This window comes from Hyperoodon ampullatus (genome assembly GCF_949752795.1).
Source record: "Hyperoodon ampullatus genome assembly, chromosome: 2".
Lineage (NCBI taxonomy): Eukaryota > Metazoa > Chordata > Mammalia > Artiodactyla > Ziphiidae > Hyperoodon > Hyperoodon ampullatus.
The window spans coordinates 8541993-8564505 of NC_136915.1; the positions used below are offsets into that span (position 1 = coordinate 8541993).

Here is a 22513-nt window from a genome sequence, read left to right on the forward strand (position 1 = left end):
CTCCCCTCCGAGTGGCTCCGGTCTTGAAGTGCGTACGGTGCAGCATCACGGGTGAGGCAGAAGACAGACCTTTCCCACCCATTTTGGCCCATCTTGCAAAGGTTGTTGCTGCCGTCCACGGCCCAGTGAGGTAATGAGATGGGCGAGGGTGAACAAGTCAGCTTCTCCTGCTTCCTTACAGTTCAGAACCCTAAGCCGTGTCCTCCAGGACCTGAGGCTTCCTGACTGTGCTGAGTTTGCTGTGTCCATGTTGAGAGGATCGACTAGGCCATTCTTCTGTCAGCAAACGCTTATGAGTTCTTCTGTGAGTTAAGTCAAAACCCGTATTTCTAAAGTTATGAAATCTGTTCCCCAAAATCAATGGCTTGATTTCTGTAGTATTACTGCATTTACTGTCCTGGGAACCAAATCAAGCCTTGTGTTTCTGACAATATATTCTTCAACAGCAGCTAGAAAGTTGGTTCAAACCAACTATTAATATACAGTAGTTCTTTTCATTTACATTTCAAAATATTTAACAGAGCTGAACTTTCTGACCATGGCTTCAGTTTAGTGGAAGCATACACCAAAGTACAAAAGCCTCAAGAGAAATGCTGTGGGCATGTCTGGGCCTCCAGTTACCAGAAAGGACACCTAAGAAGACAGAGAGAAAAGGAGTATTTTAATAATTTGGCCTTCTTCAGAGCTTTACGTGGATACACTGAAAATGGAAAGAGCAAGGTCTGACAACCCCTGGGACGTTCCCTGAGATTTTCACAACTAATTGTGCAGGACACGCTCATAATTTCCAGTCCAGGGCTGACGCCTGCTGGGGTCCCAGAAGGACGCCTCCCCCCCACCCTCTCTCTCAAGTTTCTACCTTCGAGCGTGCCTCGGGCGATTAATCAAAGCAGACCCCAGAGTGGTCCTTGAGGTTACAATCCTGGATGATAAATTTGTCTTTTCATCTCCTTCTCTCTGTCTCTGCTTTGGTTTCTTCTCCTGCCCTTCCTGTATCTCTGAATCGACAGCAAAAATCTCCAAAGAACCCCCCCACCCCAAATAAGGGGGCCTCACCTATTCTAAACCAATACAAAATGTAATTTTAATGTATTTTGGTGTTTACCTTCCAAATACACATCCGCATCTCTCCATTTTCTCCTTTTGGGAACAATGAGCACACACGGCAAATACAAACTTTTTTAAAAAGAGATTTGAAACACCATAACACGATTTCCCTTTATGGATACTGCCCCCCGCCACCCCGCCCAAATCTTCTGTGACTCTGGGTTTGGGGCACAGGGTGGGGTCCTGATTGCTTATCTGAACAGAGGTGTTTGACAGGCCACTCACCAGCCGATGTAGCACTGGCAGAGGTTTTCATGGGATGTTGCCTGTTTGATGAGCAGCTCAACTTGTGTTGGGACGTCCAGCGTTTCATCGTGGGAGAAGTCCCGACCTAGGACGTGAGAAACAAAAGCATCCAGCCTGCACCCGGTTGTCCGTCCTTGCCCCCTGTTTGGCTTAACTGTCCCTGCAGCCCAGATCAGTTCCTCCTCATACATGAATATAAAGGCTATACAATAGTTGGATTTTAAATTCTCCTCCACGTGACTTGGGTAAACACCAGTCTCCTCTTAATACATACTCGGTTCTGGAGGGTAAAGTCCTATGGTCGGCTGAGTTCAGGAGTGGCGAAGGTCTGGCCGATGGGCTTATGAAGACTCCTTCTTCTAGTCCATAATCATCCCTGAGTTGGGCAAGTGGCCGAGGAACCCGGTTCTTTTCGATCCTTCTAGCCTCCCCTTCGAGTCCTTCCTCCCGCAGGGCCGCCTGCTTTCATCACACATTCACACTCTCCCACCTCACTCAGGCACTCAGCGCTGCCTGGCCGGCCGTGCTGCTTCTCTGGCAGTGCGCCTTCCCATCTCCGCAAGGGCCACTCCGAGTCCTCGGCTTTACCTGAACGTCCCAGCCTCTCCTCTGGCGCCTCGCCCTCACCAGCGCCCTCATCCCCCCTCTACGATTTAATGGACTCGCTAGCGCACAGTGTGTCGGGCAGTGTTCAAGGTGCTGGCTTCCTCTCCTTCCTTCCTGTTACCCCCAGAGCTGTCCCTCCTCCCATTTAAGGCCGAGATCACCTGCACTTGGCTCCACCACCCACTGCTTTCTTAGGAGCCTTACGTCAACTCTCCTGCCTCTCACTCATACCTGCAAACTCTCCCCCTCACGTTCTCACTTTTTATGTAAACACGTTCCTCTCCTATTGAAGGAAGAAAAAGCCTCTCCAACTGCTCCTTCTCCAGCTTCATCCTCTGTCCCGCCTGCACAGCCAAACTTCTCAAGAGTTTTCAAACTTGTCTCCACTCCCTCGCTTCTCTCTCTCACTTCACATTCTCTTCAATTGCTTTAGTCTGGCTGTCAGGCTCATCACAGCTCTCAGAAGGTCACCAGAGACTTGGAGCCACACTTGATCCCGCCCCGCCCCTCATGCCCCATCATCAATCCTTTGGCTTTACCTTCTAAACGGCTCCTGAATCCACCTCCGCTGCCGCCCTTGTCTAATCAACTGTCCAGCCTGCATGCCTGTGGCAACTGCTTCCTCCCCTTAGCCCCTGCTCCACCCGTAGCCAGAGCAGGCAGGATTTCACAATGCAAACCTGCCCAGGCCCCCCAACCCCTTAAAACCTTTCAGTGCTTTCCCACTGCCCATAAGACATAGGATAAAAATATAATGTCCTGTATGATCTGGCCCTGGCCTACCCAGAGTCAAAACATTTTGCATTGGGCTCCTCCCACCTTTCTCTGGGGCAGTTAAGACTGGCAGGCTTTCGGACCTTTTTTCTTGCTATACTCCCTCCTTTACCTGGAACAATCTGCCCTAATCAGCTCCTCTTTCAGATTTTAAACTCATGGGTAGTTTGGTGAGGAAAGCTTTTCCTGAACTCCTGAACTTAAATTCCCTGTTATCGGCATCAGAGCCTCAGTCTCTTTCACTCACAACAGTATTCCTCTTTAGATTCTAAGCCCCACAAAGGCAGGGAAGCTGCCTGTTTTTACCAACACCGTTTCTTTAGCATCTAGCACTTGTGGGTGCTCAATAAACCAATATGCCTTGACGACAAAGCTTATGTGCCAGGCCCTATGCTCAGTGCTGGGCCTCCCACGTCTCAGTTCATCCTCACCGCCTTCTGAGGGGTCTTTTGCCTCCCCGCCTCCCACCCCCAAGTCACACCATCTGGTTAATGTGACATGTCTCCTGTTCAAAAGTATGTGTTTCTCCCCTTCCATGTACTCCACTCCATAACAGTTACCTGAGCACAGATGGGCAATGAATCAAGTGGTCAGATTTGCTCTAATATCAAGCCATGATGATAAAAAAAGTTTTTCCTGAATTTGGCTGACTCTGGACCCAACAGAACTTTACTGTTCAACTTCACTGTTTTAACAACATTACTTAAAGAAAGTTTATTGGTCATTAGAGGATCAGAGAGGGTCCTTAACTGATGGCCTCAGAGACACTCCAGTTAGCAGCACAGGGTCAAAGTTTAGGCACCAACACCACTGGAAACTGGGCCAACCACCCACTAAAGGAGATTTTATGTCCGTTTCAAGTAAACACATACACACACTCACCAGTGAGCTTATCTCGAACTCTGTTAATAATTTGAATAGCTTTCTTATTTAGGGCCTCTGGTTTCACCAAACCGTCTCCAACTGGAATACACAGAAGTAGAAATAACAGTAAGATTGGATCATCACAACAGGTTCAATGGATGCCCCTGTTTTTCTCAAATATTCACTTTGTAAATGTTGAGTAATTCTTCTTCTTTGTCTATCTTTGTCCTCAGAATATAACGAGAAATTCACAGGATCTTTTCTGCTCAAAGGCAGTTTTGTTGCTTCCTCTTACTGACCCTCATCATGGTGCACACAGCTGCTATTTTCTTAATGAGCTAGTCACTGGTGCAATTCCTCAGAGGTTGGACTTACTGAAAGAATGAATAGATTCTGGCACTGTGGTCCCTGTTTTCTTATGGGCTGGTTCCCCAAGTTCCACACCATCCAAAATTTCTAGGAGGAAAAAAATCAGTTAGCAGAAAATTCAAACACCAAGAAGCCACTGTTTCAAGGTATTAGCTCTAATTCTCCATGTACTATATTCCCTTTAACACCTGCCCTACCTATCTCAGAGGAGAAAGGAGAAAGGAAGTGTTATGTTACTCTTTATGTATTTAAAAGTTTTTAGTGAGTTCCTGGGTGGTCTAGTGTTTAGGATTTGGCGACTTCACTGCTGTGGCCCGGGTTCAATCCCTGGTCAGGGACCTGAGATCCCACAAGCTGCAGGGTGCAGCCAAAAAAAGAAAAAGTTTTAAAATCTGCAAAGCATGAATTTGCAAACATACAGCATTAATAAAATGTTCTGACATACAGAATAGGATCACGAGTCAAAGATCCGGTAACAAAATTTGGTTGGACAAAAACTGGTAATAACATAAAGAAAACTAGCTTTCAATGGGTCACATACATGACTGAAATGTTATTCCTTGGAGGAATTTATACATCAATTCTGGGGAGAAAAAGTCCACAAGCTTTAGGGTTGCCCTCCAATGACTGTGGCCTTCAGGAGAGCAGAGTCTACAATCAGAACATGAAGTTCTTTACACACTGTCCTTGGACATCACAGGCCTTCAAGCTGAAGCTAGTGATAATAATACTTTTATTAATGAGTCCCTGGAACTTCATTAAAAAAATATTTATTTATTTATTTCTGGCTGTGTTGGGTCTTCGTTGCTGTGAGCGGGCTTTCTCTAGTTGCGGTGAGCGGGGGCTACTCTTTGTTGTGGTGTGAGGGCTTCTCACTGCGGTGGCTTCTCTTGTTGAGAAGCACGGGCTCTAGGCACGCGGGCTTCAGTAGTTGGGGCACGCGGGCTCAGCAGTTGTGGCTCACGGTCCCTAAAGTGCAGGCTCAGTAGTTGTGGCGCACGGGCTTAGTTGCTCCGCGGCATGTGGGATCTTCCCGGACCAGGGCTTGAATCCGTGTCCCCTGCATTGGCAGGCAGATTCTTAACCACTGCGCCACCAGGGAAGTCCCTGGAACTTAACTTTTAAGCCACATAAAAACAACCAGGTCCACCAGCACCTGGTGCCCCCAGAACAGGCTGTCCTAATTCCCCTCTGCAATAATGTATTAAGAAGGTGGACCCTGAGACTTAAACCAGTAAGTATCACGTAATTTGGGTGAGGCCAGTCATCTGTATGAGGCCTCCCAGACACCGTGGGTGACTCAGGTATTTATGATATCCAGTGTAGAGTCCAAGCTATTCATAGATGATACCAATCCAGGATCCCAGTTTCCTGCCGAGAACACTCTCTTCCTTTCTACACATCCAGATTCCATCCATCCAGTAAGGCTCAGCTTAAATTCCACCAGCCCACGATCTCCCTAAACCACTGCAGTTCAGAGTGATACCTCCTTTCTAAGGCCCACCATCCCTCTGTTACCAACCAAATGATGTGGTACCTGTGCAGTGCCCTGTTCTCTTTATTATTTCATATATACTCCGGTCAATTCCATAATGGGATTGTGTGCTTCTTCAGGGCATTCTCGGTATCTCACATTCTTTCTGCACCTCTAAACACTATTTGGCTTAGCTAAGTAACTAGTTGCAAATGTTCCGTAAGTATTTGTAGAGAATATTTTACTGTTATACACCCTGACAGTACTTCCTAAAGGATGACTGTGTGGGATGTTGTTAGATGCGGGGGTCAAAGGGTTGGGCTGAGGGTAGGGAGCAAAGGGCAAGGGTAAACAAAGTTAAACGGCTTTACTTTGAGACGTCTCAGAGCATTTAATACGCCGACCCTGTTCTGGCTCTTGGAAGGACATTATCTTCTTGGAACCCTGTTCTGTGGACCACATTCTTGGAAACAATGTTTCATGTGGTTTCCCAGCTCCTCAGGCAGCAGTGTAAGTACATTTCTGCTGCTTCCATCTTCCTATTTCTGAGCTATTAACAAAGCTTTAGGATTAAGGTATTATAGCTAGTAATTACCACAACCCAGGCACCATTAAAGGGCAGGCTAAATACAGGCTAACAGTCAGACATACTTTTAATTATGTTTTTACAGGTAGATTAAGATTGGATAGTTTGATCAAAATTTCTGAGCTTTAGCTACCCACTCCTTCCTGAGAGGCATTAAAGAAAACACACGTTAGGTGCTTACTACTTTAAGCCATGCTTTCTAAAGGCAGTGACCAAGTTCACCTTCTTCTAGAAACACTATGGACAGAAAAGGACAGAGTCTGCGACCCTCAGGGGATGCGCCCACCTACTGACTGGCCAGCAGAGTAGGAATCCGTCCTCGTGCGGGAGCGCTTGTTGCCTTTGGTATTTGCTAGGGAAAGAAATAAAGGGAGGATTAAAAAGTGCTTCAAACTTTGACTTGAAAACAACTTGATTGATATATTTTCTTACAATCATAAAAATATAATTTTCCCAAAAGCTATAACCCCTAAGAGAGAACCAAAGACGTATTGCTCGGGAGAAAACGGGTAGCTGTTAGCACAGGTATCCCATCCTGAGGGACACTTTATATGGTTGAGCTGGATTCAGACAAGGTAAACCAGACAATAAGGTGCAAGTATGACAAGCACAGTGGAAGAGACGCCTCTTGTTAGTAAGCACCTTCTAAGGAGGTAGGAAAAAAGAATAGACTGAGATACTGCTGAGATACCACAACTGCTTGCAAATCCTGTCAAAATTCCATCTGCTACTCAACATGAAACCTAAACAAAAATCATTAGAGTACTTAATTTACCCTGAAAAAGGTTTCAGTTAGTATCTAAACTGATGACTGGAGTTTTCTGTCTTAGTTAATAAAAATACTTGAAATTCATTTCCAGCCACCAGAGCAGCTTTGTGAAAATGTAATGCAGTAGCCTAGTAATGTGTCTTGGGCTCCGCGCTTGCAGGGGGACAGGATCGTGAAATGGAATGCGTCAGATACTCCCACTTCGGGAGGGTGCGGACTCCAGTTCCCAGGCGCTTGCTAAGACTCACTGTCCATCAGCCTCCAGTTCAGCAAGGGGTCGTAGACGAAGGCTTCCAGCACGGCCATGACGCTGTCCTTGTGCTCCCGAAGCACTTCCATCACCGTGTGGCATGTGATTCTGTAGTTGCCATCCAGGCCCGTGACCTGCAGACGGGCCAGAGCCATTCACCACAGAGCTCACCAACACTGGCCCCTGAAGGCCTTACAACCGAAAGTCAGACAGTCAAGAGGGCGTGTCACCTCCACTCAGGAAGACGACTTAGCCCATTACTGATGGGCCAGGCTGGGAACGTCTTCAGAGCAAAGGGTCAGGTCAGGACTGTGATTCATATGAAACAAGGCCTGGAGTAAAGGTTGGTAAGACTTTCAAAGACTGATCATTTCTAACACAATGGAAAATACCAGGAAACGACTACAGAATAGCCTGGGCATTTGGGGAACTGGAGATCTAACAAGGAAGGAAGTCTGTCCTCAGAGAGGGCTGGAACTGTATTGGTCCCACTTCAAATCAGCTCATTACCAATATCCACTCACCTCCATAGCATTGGTCAACATTCTTGTTAGTCTAAATGGAATCTTCTCTGGAAATTTCTCTCTGGTCATAGCAACCTAAGGATAATAAAGGGAAAAACCATGTCCACTGGTTAGACTTTTCCTCAGCTGAAGCCAGGGGCAGGCAGGTGGTTTTCCTTTGCATCACCAGCACCGACTTCAATTAGAGCACAGAAAGGAAGCAGCTTGAGTTTAGTGATGGGTCTTGTCACTGGGATCGAATAGACAACTAAAAACAAAAGAGAGAGGGTGGGGGAGAGGGAGAGGAGGAGAAACGGGGAGAGGGGGAGAGAGAGGAAAGAGAGAGGGAGAAAAAGAGAGAAAAAGACAAGTGTGCGTCACGCCCAGGCCTTTGACCAGCAGGCCATGTCGAGGATAAGGGATTCCTCCACCTAAAGAGGGTGTGTGGGGACTTCCCTGGTTAAGACTTCGCCTTCCAGTGCAGGGGGTACGGGTTTGATCCCTGGTAGGGAACTAAATCCCACATGCTTTGTGGCCAAAAAACCAAAACATCAAAAAAAAAACAAAAAACAAAAACCCAGAAGCAATATTGTAACAAATTCAACAAAGACTTTAAAAATGGTCCACATAAAAGAAAAAAAAAAAAAAAAAAAAAAGAAACTTAAAAAAAAAAATTAAAAAGGACCTCCCTGGTGGTCCGGTGGTTAAGACTCCGTGCTTCCAGTACAGGGGGCGTGGGTTCGATTCCCTGGTCGGTGAACCAAGATCCCACGTGCCGCGTGGAGCGGCCGAAAAAAAACAAAGGAGGGTTGTGAACCGTGCCCCCCACCCCCCTTTTTCTGAGTCCAATTACGGCAAGTATCAAAGAGCATGGAGTTCATTTATTAGACTGATTTTCTATCACCTTGGTAGGAGAGGCAGGGGTGAGGATACTGCATTTTGGGCTTAAGTTTGCCTAAATGGTTGGAGGAGGGTGGAAAGTGGTCATCCGGGAAGGTGAGGTTACGTGGTGTTCTGGAACGCGTGTTCACCTCAAAGCAGTCCCCAAAGTCAATGTGCAGGATCTTCCCGCTCAGCCGGTCCAGCATCAGGTTGGATGGGTGTCTTTGAAAAACAGAAGAGAGACCGGGGGAGGTCAAGAGAGCAGCACAGATGAACAAATCCCCAAGTCTGTGAGACTCTAGGCCAGGGGCTGGCAAACTACAGAACTCAGGCAAAATCTAGCGGCACCCCTCCAACTTTTGTAAGTAGAGTTTTACTGGAACACAGCCACGCTCATTTGTTTATATATTGTTTCAGGCTGCTTTTATGCTACAGCAGCAGAGATGAGTAGTTGTGACGGAGATCGTATGGCCAGTGAAGCCTAAAATATTTCTTATCTGGCCCTTTACAGAAAAGGTTTGCCGACCCCTGCCCTAGGGCTCAAATGAGAATTTATCTGTGTGAATCACAAGCTGCCCCATGATACCGAGACAATTTGCTTTCCCAAGGTCTTTGGTCACAGGATAAATGGTTTCTGGCAGTGCTGGCATCTCAGAGTGACAAGGTTCTATCTTCGCTACTTGGCACCTATCATAGGGTCTCATCTCCCTGAGCCCCTGAGCCAATTCAACAGGTGTTTTACTAAGTATTTTTTGGATCTTAGTTCCCTGACCACGGATTGAACCGTGCCCCCTGCATTGGGAGCACGGAGTCTTAACCAGTGGACCACCAGGGAAGTCCCTCTGAGTTTTTTAAAAACAGGAATTTGGGCCTCCCTGGTGGCGCAGTGGTTGAGAGTCCACCTGCCGATGCAGGGGATACGGGTTCGTGCCCCGGTCTGGGAGGATCCCATATGCCGCGGAGCGGCTGGGCCCGTGAGCCATGGCTGCTGAGCCTGCGCATCCGGAGCCTGTGCTCCGCAACGGGAGAGGCCACAACAGTGAGAGGCCCGCGTACCACAAAAAAAAAAACAAAAACAAAAAACAGGAATTTATTATTTCTGTGGGATAAAATTTTTTTCACTCTCAAATAATTGCATGAAACATGATCTCAGGAGAAGAACAGTAGACATCGGAATACTAGTTTTTTTTGGTTTATTTTGTTTTGAATTTCTGAACATTCCTAAACTACTTTTTCAGTCAGTACACTAGGATGAAATTTATTATGTAGGAATATCAGAAGGATCTACTTTGGTTGGTTTCAATTAAGGAAATAGAATTATTTATCTTAGCATGGTGGTGATTGATAAATGTTTATTGAATCAATAAAATCAACTGGATTTAAAATGGGTTTTAATATATTAAACCAACCTATGGAGAAAGTAGTACCCTTGAACTATTGTTTTTCTTCTCTTTAGTTTGATGTGTTGTTCTGTTGGCATGACAATAAATAGGGGACTAAGGTTGATGCCCCAAAAAGCGCCTAAAGTACAAAATACAAATATTTACCAAACGGTCATAAATCTCACTGGAAAACAAAATGAAGCCATTCAAGAAAATTACAATGGCTACAAAATGAAGCCATTCAAGAAACAAGTCTCAAAGAAACAAATTCACTCACCTATCGCCCAGGCCCAAAATATACCCAACCATGGACATGACCGCTAAAGAGCGGGTGTAATTGGTTCTTCGATCAAACCACACCTAGAACACAGGAGCACACGTGAACCAAGCCTCTGGAAACTAACTTGTTTCAACATAATTATACCCCAATCAGTTGTTTGCTTATAGTCCATCAATAACCAGTTAGAATGTATAAGGGAACCAAAATCACATTCATAATTACACAGATAAACTATGCTCAGAATAAACTTAATTAGAAATGTGCAGAACTTAGATGAATAAATAAATTAAACTTTGCTTAGAAATATAAAGACTTGAGTAAGTGAAAATATCCATTTAAGGATATCCACTTAAGATTGAAAAGATGTAATATCCTCCCAGATTATTTAATACACTTAATGTAATTTCAATAAAAATTCATTGGCACGTTTTTGGGGCACCTTGACAAAATGATCCCAAAATTTATCTGGAAAAAAATTATATGTAAATAGCCAATGAGAAGAGACTTGTATTAACAGTGGGATACTTGAGGAGAAACAGGCAGAAAGATCAATGAAATAGAAATTCTAGAAAGAAATCCAAAGGCATATAAGAATTTAGTATATAATAAAAATTGACTCTTTTAAATAGTGGTGAAAGGATGGATGATTTGGTAATACTAAAATATTGCTTAATCATCTTAAAAAAATAAAATATAGCCCTAACTTTAAATTCCAACTTGGGTTAAGGATTTAAATGTAAACACAAATCTTTTTCTTTCCCTTGTGATAAGAACTTATGTAATTTACTCTCTTAACATCTTTTATATTTATCATACAGCAGTATTATATCACATCACATATCTTATAATTAGTCCAAGAAAAGATAAGTAATCTTGAGGTGGAGACTTTCTAAATATAAAGCCAAAGGTAGACTTTAAAGAAAAGGATTAAAAATCTATTAACTTCTAACATTTAAAAAGGCACATCAAAACCAAAACAAAACAAAAATTTCAAACCGAGAAACATACTGTTAACAAAACTGAAAAACCAAATAAATAGGAAATTTATAATACATATGAAAAAGATTGAACAACCTTAATAAAATACTATCATAAAGCAATGGGTGAAACTTGAAACTATTAACTACTGCTAGACTGCATGGCTCGCCCATTCAATTTCTGCTCTAAAGGACTGCCCATCATCCACAGCGAATCATTACAGAGACTCGTCCACCGGGTGCACAGGAACAAACGAGAAAACCGTTCCTGACCAGAGGGGGTGCACCACAGGGCAGCGGCACGAGTGGGGTGGGGTGCGGTGGGGTGCCATACCTCGGAGCTGGGGCTCTTCAGCCACAGCAGCTTGGCCAGGTCGTCCCCAGCCGTGTTGTTGACGGCGTGCTCAAACACCTCAACCTTCTGCATCAGAGTCAGGTGGTCGTAGTCCGGAGCCATCTGCACCAGGACACAAGGGCTGTGAGGAAGCGGCCTGAGACAGGCAGCTCACACCCAGGAAGAAACAAGGCTCCGTGGCCAGGCAGTGCTGGGTTCTCATTTCCCCACCACCGCCAAAAGGAGAAGGGAAACAAGGAAAAGCAGAGGCCACTCTAAGCCAATGATCACAGGAAGTGCCAGGGCCTTGCCTCAGTACCAGCCTACCGGTATGAACGAGAACACTGGAAGGTTCAAGGATTTGGGTGACAAACAGTTCTCGTTCTCCTCACTCACACACCTCCTAAGCACCATTTCCCCATATGGCCAGGCAGCGCTCTGTATACATTGTTAGTATTCAGTAGATACGTGTTGCCTGATAAATAATGCTGTCCAGTCTCACAGAGGGTGATGGAAACCTAATTTCTGGGCTTCAGGGTCCTTCCGTTTCTTAGAGAAGGTTATCTGCTTTAGGACTCACATCATTAATCCTTCGTCAACAGCTAATTCCCTCACACAGATTTTTCAGTGATGGACACGTACGGGAGAACGAGAAAAGCAGCTTTGTACAGATTCCCTGACTGGTGAGTTTTGCCTCTGAGACACTGAAGGGTTGGGCCTGGCAGACACATCACATACCCGCAGCATGATGCGATGCTCGATGTTGAGAAGGATCTTCTTTTTCTCCCTGTAGTCCCGGATGAGGGCGTGCAGCGTGTCACAGTGGGGGACCCAGCCGATGAGGCCCGAATTGGTTGATAAGGGAATGACAGCATATCTCTGGATGCTAAAACCCATGGGGAAGCAGGGTCATTGAGCAGAAAACAGTAGAACTTTTTTTTTTTTTGCGGTACGCGGGCCTCTCACTGTTGTGGCCTCTCCCGTCATGGAGCACAGGCTCCAGACGCGCAGGCTCAGCGGCCATGGCCCACGGGCCCAGCCGTTCCGCGGCGTGTGGGATCTTCCCAGACCGGGGCACGAACCCGAGTCCCCTGCATCGGCAGGCGGACTCTCAACCACTGCGCCACCAGGGAAGCCCAATATCTATGTTCTTAACAGAAAGAGAAGACTGAGGACAGGAAGGGCTTGGCAGGGCTGTCATCCTGTAAGGGTAGAACACATTGAATTTGTGGAATCTCCAGTCTAAAGGCCACAAAGTGTTCCTTTCTGAATCCTCTGGAGGTTATCAAAGGCATTTCCCATGAGAACACTCTAAAAACCTGGAGAATTCTTCTCTTTGACACCTTGGCTATTGATGACTTCCTGTCAGGTATGTAATTATTTATTTGGCAAAGGTACACGACCACCTGGAGAGATGTTAAGAAATAACTAGAAGATTTCTCAAATCAGTGCCATTTTCACGGCATTCTGAATACCTGAGGTTTTTCCGAAGAGATGTTGGGTCATTGGCCAGAAGGGTGTTGACCAGGCCGAAGAGCTGCATCACTCGCTCGTCCTGCCGCAGATCTTCATGGCCCTTCAGGAGGAAGACAAACTCGTGCCCGTTGCTGCCTGTAAAGAATGGGGGGAGCAGTCAGCAAGGATCAGAGGGTCTCAATCCCACTGGCTGGTGGACCACCACTGCATTCACAGGTCTGTGGACATATAACTTACCCAGTCGTACTGTCCCTACAAAGAGAAGAAACACTCCCTAGAACGCATGAGAAGAATGGCCCTCCTGTTAATGGTCCCCCAATGAGATGTTGTTCAAATCAACATAAGTAAAATTTTTTATAAACTCTGTCTTCGAGGGCCAGGAACAAGTCTGCACAAAGATGGTCACTCTACATGTCCCCTCCCCAACCCACTTTCTGTCCTTCTCTGTCCTGCTCTGACCCGAGAAGCCTGACCCCTAGAGACCACATCCCCTGGGCTCCCCTGTGTGCTTGGCCAATGGGGGCGGTGGCAGGAGGTCAGAGGGTGGGAAGAGGGAGAGGTCAGGGTACTTGCCCCTGACGACTGGCCAGGCTACGGTTCTGGAAGTAGCTCCCTCCCACTGTCTGAGCCACGGCTTCCAGGGGACGGCCTCTCTGTCCAGGTTACAGCCCTTGCCGGGCTCTGTGCCCTCTTCGGGCTGGAGGTTGGGGGTGAGTACTAACTTCACACTACCGGCTCTCTTAACTCAGCCACACCTCCGGAAACAGTCCTTCGGTAAAGTCTCTTTAGTTAGACGCTGCTGAAAGCTGACCAACACGTGTTTTAGTATTAGAAAAGGCCAGCCACGGAGAGACAATAACCCGTGGGCCACCATTCGCTGCTGACGGTGAACAATCACTGCTTAAAAACCACGAGCACTGTTAAAGGCAGGAGAGCTGAGAGTGCCGGCACAGCACTCAGGCCTCCCGAAACCACACCCCCAGGGAACAAACCTCACTGTTGGAACTGATTTCTAGTTCAGTCTGTTCACTTTACACAGCATTTCCCACAAGGAGAGAATGTGAGGGTAAACAGGGACACTCAAGGCCGGTGCCCTTCCTTCGACGTGGCCTGTCACCTGCCGTGCTTGCATCCGGGGCCTCCTTCTTGCCTCAACAGCTCCCTGACAGCTGCCCTCCCACCCATCCTCCACATCGCAGACCTTCACAGCTCCCTTCCACCTGTTCTGGGTGGGGGGGACGGTGGGGGGCAGTGTTATGCTTCACTTAAGTGAGCCCAGCTGTATGAATCAACGAGGGGTCCCAGGGAGGAGACAGTAAGGAGAAACTCACTTTTCCCTACTCAGCTCTCAATAAACGGGAGAAAGATTAGCCGTGTGGACAGCAAGCAGTCGTTTCAGGAGAGGGGAGGGGTCCACCACGGTGAGAGGGAGACTTGGGTCCTTACCCGAGTCTCGGGTCCGCACGACGGTCCTTACCCATAAGCGTCAACTTCCGGGGCCTCTGCTTGGATGTGATGACTTGTAGAGATGGTGCAATGGACTGAATGCGAATGATCGGCTGGTTGGGGTCGTATGTTCCCGGCACAGCCAGTTCCAGGTCCCGGCACATCAGAAGTTTTGGGGACACGTATTGCAGCTCTAAGGATGTGAGCTGTGAATAATTACCACAGGGTTTAGTTTTCTGCCTCAGGGAGGAATTTAAATGCCATTTAAGTATTTTTCAATGGGTTGCTAGTAGCGATGACTTGTCCCAAAGTCTGCAGGTAGAAGTGGAACCAGGTGCTGGGGGGGTTAGTGTTAGAATGTTCACAGACAATAAAACAGAAAGGACTATAATGACCGTTAACCCTGCTGGAGCCTCAAGATCCTACCTGAGGCAGCTGCTTTGAGATTCGTCTGAACACGTGGTAATAGAGGTCCCAGGCTTGGGTGAGGTCCTTGACATTCCCTGATTTCATGTACTTCCTGCACCACTCTTGGGCCTCCATTAAATCTCGACCATACGCCTGAGAGGGAATGCAGGGGAAATTTGCAAGTTGTCATTTGTGTTGACTAAGCCACAAGGCTGAGTCCCCAAGCAGACAGCAGAACTCCTTGGGAGTGCACCCCGGCCTGAAGGCACTGGCCTGGATCGCTCAGCAGGGAAGCTCGGCAGTATTCCAGCCCCAAAGTCCCAACCTCAGGATGGCTCCTCAGGTAAAGTAAGTTTGGAAGAGAGATGAGATGGCCTCGTGAGGAATCCCATAGTTTTCCAATTAAAGTTTCAGGAGGGCTCTTGTAACTTAATGACAAATTTATGGTGTTTTATATCCTATGACCTCCCTCCATCAGAATACATTTTCTTCAAGTCAGTAAAGAGGTTAGAGGGAAAGGCGTCTGCAAAAGGCTCTGGAGTCCCGTCAGTTGACGCTTTTTCATCCCATACCTGGTTAAAGGATGTTTCCTTCAGAGTCTGGGGTCCCCGCTCCATCATAGCATGCAGGGGCTCCAGCACCTCGAACATGCCTTTCACGTTCCTCTCCCCAAAGTACAAGCGAGAGGCCTCTTCCAGGCCTTCGTGCCACATCTCATGCCAGAGAATGGCCACTCGGATCAGCTCCTCACTCACCTGGATCAGAAAGGGGAAGGAGGGAAGCACCAAGGATAAGCTAAGCTCAGGAAGGCCTGTCTCGGAGAAACAGAAGGTACTCTATCTGGCAGCCAGAGGGAGTACGCAGCCCTGTCATGAGGAAGAAAGACAATCTCACTCAAGATGTCTGCTCGGTGACCAGAGGCCGTGAAATCTGCCCCGGCCCTGACTCACCATCATGGCCTGTTGCACCAAGGTGTTACTGTGCTCGCACATGTTCTTCAGAATCTTGTTGGCCGCGTTGTGACGGGCCGTGGTGGTAGACTTAGAAGCCACCGTCAGCGGGTAGATGAGGGCCTGAAGCAAATACAGAAGGAACATTTGCAAACTCGTGTGAAAGGAGGATGACAAGAATATGATACCGACACTCGTCTGAGTCTACCAGGCAGGGGCTATATGATCTTGGCGGGGGTTCTTTCTTTCCTGGAAGGCCCCTGAGTCCCAGAGCCTGCCAGCTGGGCAGGCCCTCCCGGGGGCAGGAGAGGACGCTTAGCTCCCAGTGGCACTCGCATCTCTAGAGCAGATTTAGGAAAAGCTGACCACCAAATCAGAAGGTCAGCAGTTAGATGAGAAACTGCCCCGGGTCTCCACGTACCTGGGGGTGGTACCGACCAATGTCTGTGAGAAGCTGGTGAATGAGACGTCCCACCAAGGGCCTCGGCGTATCAATTCTCGCAATCAGCTGAGGTATAACCTGATATTCAGAAAGACACAGTGTGCAGCATGAGACGTGGAAACAACTCCGGTTATTCTTCTGAGCCACGAACAGCTCTTATGACTTGTTTGTTGGATGCTGTTGGGCTTGGAAATGGTTCATTCTCTTCAGTTCTCTAAAAGGAACTGAAGAAAATATGGAGTCTTGACCTTGGGGTCGATCCCTACTTCCTCACCACCGTACAGCACATGCTTCCTTGCTATTCTCAACAGTGTATGATTCTAAGAGGAGGCAGACGAGGAGCAAGATCTGACCCATCCCCATCTGTAACCAAGTGTCCCCACCTGTAACCAAGTGTCCCCACCTGTAACCAAGTACCTCACCTGTAACCAAGTATCCCAACCTGTAGCCAAGTACCCTCTCCTGTAACCAAGTAGCCTTACCCATGACCAATTGTCCTCACCTGTAACCAAGCAGCCTCACCTATAACCAAGTATCCTCACCTGTAACCAAGTGTCCTCACCCGTAACCAAGTGTCCTCACCTGTAACCAAGTGTCAATCTGGATCGCTTTCACCCCTTCCACTAAGGCTTCGTTTACATCTGGCCAGTGACCATAATCAAACCATAAGGTGAGGACTCTGGAAAAGAAAAATGAAAGTCATAGAAAATTTAATTTACCAGCTTTTGTCTGTTTTTTCATCTTCAAGACTCTTGGGAAGAGAACTGGCAGAATTCCATATCAGTGGCTCTCCAATGTGTTTGGTCTTGGGACTGCTTGGGAGTGGGTGGGTGGGGATGGCCAGCGGTGCTCGGCCAAACACAGGAAGATCATTCCAAGTGAATGATTATTTCATTCCAGGTAACACAGAGGGGTCACCATGGCATCAGCTCATAACTCGAACAGACGAGCCCATGGATAAGCTTTGCACGTGCAGAAAGAGTTGCCTGTAGCACAGCAGCAACTTGGAAACCTGGCACTTAGCCGGTGGAGACCCCCAAACGCAGGAGGGCTGGTCACCTACAGCCTCTGGACTGGCTGGCCTGTGCCATTTGTTTAGGCCTCTCAGAGTTGCCTCCAAAAGCTGAAGGAATTTCAGCGATATTGTGAGAAACAGCTGCGTTTCTCCTTCCCACATAACAAGCCACACACGGGCAGTCCTTGGGCCACTGCTCCCTCCTCTTTGCAGATTTCACCTGCACAGGTGGGGCCTGGTCAGCTGCGACTCTGGGACGTGCTCATCGGGGTGGGTAGGGAAAGAGGACTTTATGTGTGACTTCTGTGACCTGCCATCCACATGGCCCACCAGGGCTTCCCTTCCTTTCCCTGATACCTGAGCGTGTCCTGGAGGTTGTTGCCTCGTGACAAAGAGATGGATCGGAAGAAGCCCTGGACAGCAGGGACGGTGTACATCAAGAGGGTTTTGGACAAATCCTGTTGGAACACACGTATGTTAGTGACACTCTTGCCTCAGCTTTCTCACCTGTAAAATGGGCATAACAGCATACTAAATAGTATCCACTTCAAAGAGTGGTTATGAGGATTAAATCAGCTAATACACAGAAAGCCTTTAGATCAGCACCTGGCACAGAGCAAGCACTCAGTAATGGCAATGGTGCCGTCACTGTTACTATCTTGGGCTAACAGTGGCTTCCTGAACAGGGTGGCAGAGGAGGTGGGGCCAAGGCCCTGAACATGCTGATCTCTGGGCTGGTCAGCTGCCCCAGGCCCTGAACCGACAGCCTCAGGGGAGAGAAAAAGACAGGGGATGGACTCTGCTGGGCTCTGTGCTCAGAGTGGGCCCGAAGATGTGCAGGCTGCCTTCACACCGGTGCAGAGCATTAGGAGAATGAGCTCAGTCACATGGGAAGCATGACGAGGACCTCATTCTTCAGCGCTACGTCAGTTCCCCAAACCCAAACATATAAACAAAAGGACTGTCTCAAACAATGCCGATGGCAAACCACGTTTTCTGGCTTCAACCAGAGCTTCCGAGTAGGGCCTCAGGCTCCTATCAGCCTCCGTCCCTCAGAGCGCCTGGTGCCTGGGTCAGTCCTTGATGGGGGAGGAAGGAAGGGTACCTCAGTGACCTTCTTCTGCAGAGGAGACGGGGTAGGGCTGTTCTCAGTGCTCTCAGCCTCGCTCTCGCTGTTACTACCCTCGGTGCTGGTGGCAGTGGCCGTGGCCGCCGTGGTGGCGGCAGTGGCCACGTTGGTGATGTTGGCCCCGCTGGCATGACGCAGTTTCTTCTTCTCATCACGGGCTTGGTTCTGATGTTTGTAGTGGAGCACAGCCTCGAAGTTCATCACAGCCCACGCGTGCCAGGCCTGCGGGCGGGGACAAGAGGACAGACATCAGGGCTGTGACAGCAGCAGGGGCAGGAAGCTCAGGCATCAAGGGCCTTGAGGGGCGTGAGGCCACAGCTGAGGAAGAGTGCGGGCCACCCTTTCTTCTCAGTGGTCAGTAGAGCAAATCCTCACTTCATGGAACACTGGGGAATGGGGCATTTTACTAAATCCAACGCGATTCATTCATTTTGGGGTGCATCTGCTGTATCGGGGGCTGTGGTGAGTGCCGTGGGCGGGGTGGGGGGCACGTGAGGAGGAACAAGCTATGGGCCTTGCCTCAGGGACCTGCTAATCTAGTAGGGTAGGTTACTCAAAAACCTAAAAACAGGCAGAACACAACCGGGGCAACGAGAGACAGACAACGGGAATGCCAGGGACGGGCGGGCAAGGCGTCAGAGGAGAGACTGCGGTGGGTCTTGAGCAGCCTTAGATGGGCAAGGACGGCACAAGAGGGCGACAGGGAGGGCGTCCTGGCAGAGGAGGAACAGGGACAGAGATGCAGGCTGGGCAAGCACGGCACAGTTCACAGGAAAGAAGCAGACAGATGTGACTGAAGCTTAGGGCACACGCAGGAGAGCAGCGAGGGGGAGCCCAGCAAGGCGGCGGGCTCAGACCGCGGAGCGGCCGGCATGTGAGACCAAGGGCGTCCCATCTCATTCTGTAGGAAATGGAGTTTTTAAAGCTGAGTTAAAAGCTGGGCTTCAAACATTCCTTTGGCAGCAGGTATAAAACAGATTTAAGAGGGCAGAGGTTCAGGGGGTGAGGGTGAAGGTCTTAACCAGGCCAGAGGACAGTGGGGAAGGGGACACACTGAGAGCACAGGACCACCACGGAGGGTGACTCTTGGTTATCGTTCGTCCCTCGCACCTGGCTCGGGGCCTGTCAGAGAGCCAGTGCTCAGCGACTGCTTGCCCGAAGAAGCCTCTGGTGCTAACCATTCACACCTCTGACGCTTTGAGCTGCAGTGACGCTATGGAATAGCATTGCCTGGGGTACAGAGCATGAGGGAGAGTTTGATTTGGGACCTGGTAAGTTTGCAGTGATAGGAGGACATTAAATAATCCACTCATTGGGCTTCCCTGGTGGCGCAGTGGTTAAGAATACTCTGCCAGTGCAGGGGACACGGGTTTGAGCCCTGGTCGGGAAAGATCCCACATGCCGCGGAGCAGCTAAACCCGTGTGCCACAACTACTGAGCCTGTGCTCTAGAGCCCGGGAGCCACAACTACTGAGTCCGCGAGCCACAACTACTGAGCCTGCGCTCTAGAGCCCACGAGCCACAACTACGGAGTCCGCGAGCCACAACTACTGAGCCTGCGAGCCACAACTACTGAGTCCGTGAGCCACAACTACTGAGCCTGTGCTCTAGAGCCTGTGCTCCGCAACAAGAGAAGCCACTGCAATGAGAAGCCCGCGCACCGCAACAAAGAGTGGCCCCCGCTCACTGCAACTAGAGAAAGCCTGCGTACAGCAACGAACACCCATCACAGCCAAAAAAAAATCTACTCATAGTTGGACTTTCTGGGTAATCAGTAAATTCCTTTGCATCCCTTGCTAAAAACCTTTCTTTAACATGGAAGTGTCCATTTCCGCAGCTAAGCAGAGTAGACTGATCATAATCAACCTCTATTTGATGAATAAGAATCCTACAATGACCCAGGTTCAGTTTTCCCATACTTTTGTTTATTCGACAAGTACCTCTTATATATGTACTGTGAGCTGGGGGTCCCGCTGAACAAGACAGAAAGAGTCCCGCACGCGCATAGGACTAACATACACAACTGATGGTACAAGACAGTATAGACCCAAAAGGGCCCATGCTAGGAAAAAAATAAAACTGAAAGTCCTGGAGCCAGTTTTTTACTTGTGATTTGTTTCTTTCTGAAAAGCTGAATGAAGAAAAGCAATCTGGTCAGGACACAGTTCTAATCAGTAAGGTTCCAACTAACCAGGGGTTCACTGGCCACATTCTTCCAGCCTCAGACTGAAGCTGTCCTAGAGAGAATGATCACTGCTGCTTCCACAAAATGAGCATTTTTCAGATCAGACTGAAGCATGCTTAAAGCAGAGTTAAGAATTTCGTTGTAGATGTTTCTGTGGTCTCCAGATGCAGGTTTGGATCCCAGAGGGATTAATTCACACAGTATCAGCCGGTTAAGGAGACACCAGAGAGAAATGGAGGACACCTGCCACACCACGTAGCTCTTACCAGGAGGCCCCTCAGAAAAGAAAGAAAAACATGAGAATGTGTGCTCTCACCAAAGACGTACATGCCCAAGACTCAGTCCTGTCCCAGTCAATCACATCTTTTATACATTTTCTAATTCTGTTTATCTTCCTGAAAAATTTCCTATGATATAACAGGATGTTACCCGGAGCTTTCCAATAAAAACAGAAAGTTCAGTTCTTAGATGAGGAGCAGACAGGGATGTGAATCAGAAAGAAGCTGGAAGGAACAGATGACCCAAGGGAAGATACAAGTTCCAGAGACTAACCATGTGTCCAGATGCTCTAGGAAAACAAGCCGCTAAGAGTCTGTAAGACAACAGCATCCCCAGAGCCACACACACACTCACGGTATAATAAGTCTTTTTCAAGTCAAAGAATCTATCAATTAGACGTGGAAAGGGCCTCTAACAAACTGGCTCCCAGCACTCAAAGAAGCCAATTCGTGGTATCAGACCAGGCCACCAAGGCCTTGCTGTAAAGCACGAGCCACTGGGGTGCACAGGCAGGCATCTGGAGGAGGCAGTGGGAGGTCCCCGTCTCTGGTTACCTTGTACCAGCTGCGGTCGTGCTCCGTGGCGGCGCTATAATACTGCAGCACTTTGGGGATCGTGCTCTCGTTGATGCCCTGCAGGTTCAGCTGCCACTCCCCGAGTTTCAGGAAACATCTGAAAACAGAGAAACGAGACCCCAGGTTGCCCCCTCCTCAGAAGAGCCCTTCCAAGGAGAACAATGAATTACGTCGCAGGAGCACAAAAGCCTCCCTGATATTTATTCCTCCTCTCAGGAAGCAACATGAGGGAACCATCATAATTCTTAGCCACGTGGAAGGAAAAGACAGGGTTTGGGGATCAGTTTTTTTAAGGGATGGTCTCTTCTTCTTGCCCTGTCCATAAACCAGGTACGTGGCACATGGAGGTCTGAATGGACCTGTCTCCCCCAAATTCATTATGGTGGGTGGTAGCTGTTGAGAGCAATTTCTCTTTTGATTGCTATATAGCTTCTCCCTTACTTTTTCCTTTTACTGATTGCTAAGCTATTCCAGGTTCTGTGCTAAAGGCTTGATGTATTCTTCCTATTAATCCTCACACCATTTCATTCCACCCTAGGAAAAAGGAACTCTCACTATCCACTTTTTATATAACGAGGAAACCGAGTCACAGAGAGGTTAAGTAACTTATCTAAAGTCACACAGCAAATTAGCAGCGCATCACACTCTAAAGCCAGACACCAGGAGAACAGCACACAGGTGCTCCTGGGCTGCTGGATCCTGGGAGAGTAAGTGGCAGAGATTTTGGACTAGCGTGATTCGACGGCTGCCTGGGACCCCTACTGGAGAAGGTGCGAGAGACGTCAGCAGCCGGCTGCTCCGGGAGCCCTGAGCGCGCCCTCGCAGCAGCGGCCTCCGGCGGGACAGGGCTGCGCACGGCGGGCCAGCCGTGGGGAGCTCACCGGGCCATGAGCTTGTGCAGCTCCTGCTTGTGCTGCTGGTCCTCAGCGGCGCCGGCGCGCTGGGCTTGCTGCTGCACGGTCTGAACAAAGTGCTGCATGTGCTGGAAGGCATCGATCTGTAGCAGGACAAAGGCACAGGGAACCACTTGGTACTGGGCCCAACCTCAGGAGACAGGCACTGCGGTTCACAGGCACCTGAGCCACCCCTCTCCCAACGGAACACCCTAGAACACTGGGTGAGGACCCCGTAGGATGGAGGACCGGGGCGTGATGCTGAGAGATGGCTGGGCTTTTCAAGAAGATTCACATTTTTTCAATTCAAGT

The 22513-nt window shown here is 48.4% G+C and overlaps 1 protein-coding gene across 1 annotated transcript in view; it reads right to left on the minus strand.

Moving 5' to 3' along the window:
• Window positions 1-574: 574 nt before the first annotated feature.
• Window positions 575-22513, minus strand: part of MTOR (mechanistic target of rapamycin kinase) — a gene marked incomplete at its 5' end in the record, with an annotated part of 118671 nt that continues 96732 nt past the window's right edge. The window contains 22 exons of the mRNA XM_079696532.1: window positions 575-633; window positions 1333-1438; window positions 3616-3696; window positions 3973-4053; window positions 6313-6378; window positions 7044-7179; window positions 7570-7644; window positions 8580-8652; window positions 10090-10172; window positions 11404-11526; window positions 12142-12289; window positions 12879-13014; window positions 14357-14531; window positions 14752-14886; window positions 15306-15488; window positions 15684-15806; window positions 16105-16203; window positions 16708-16804; window positions 17498-17598; window positions 18246-18491; window positions 21288-21405; window positions 22190-22305. Coding sequence (XP_079552658.1) covers window positions 618-633; window positions 1333-1438; window positions 3616-3696; window positions 3973-4053; window positions 6313-6378; window positions 7044-7179; window positions 7570-7644; window positions 8580-8652; window positions 10090-10172; window positions 11404-11526; window positions 12142-12289; window positions 12879-13014; window positions 14357-14531; window positions 14752-14886; window positions 15306-15488; window positions 15684-15806; window positions 16105-16203; window positions 16708-16804; window positions 17498-17598; window positions 18246-18491; window positions 21288-21405; window positions 22190-22305 — 2517 coding nt within the window. The 3' untranslated portion in view covers window positions 575-617. The remainder of the gene's footprint in view (window positions 634-1332; window positions 1439-3615; window positions 3697-3972; window positions 4054-6312; window positions 6379-7043; window positions 7180-7569; window positions 7645-8579; window positions 8653-10089; window positions 10173-11403; window positions 11527-12141; window positions 12290-12878; window positions 13015-14356; window positions 14532-14751; window positions 14887-15305; window positions 15489-15683; window positions 15807-16104; window positions 16204-16707; window positions 16805-17497; window positions 17599-18245; window positions 18492-21287; window positions 21406-22189; window positions 22306-22513) is intronic.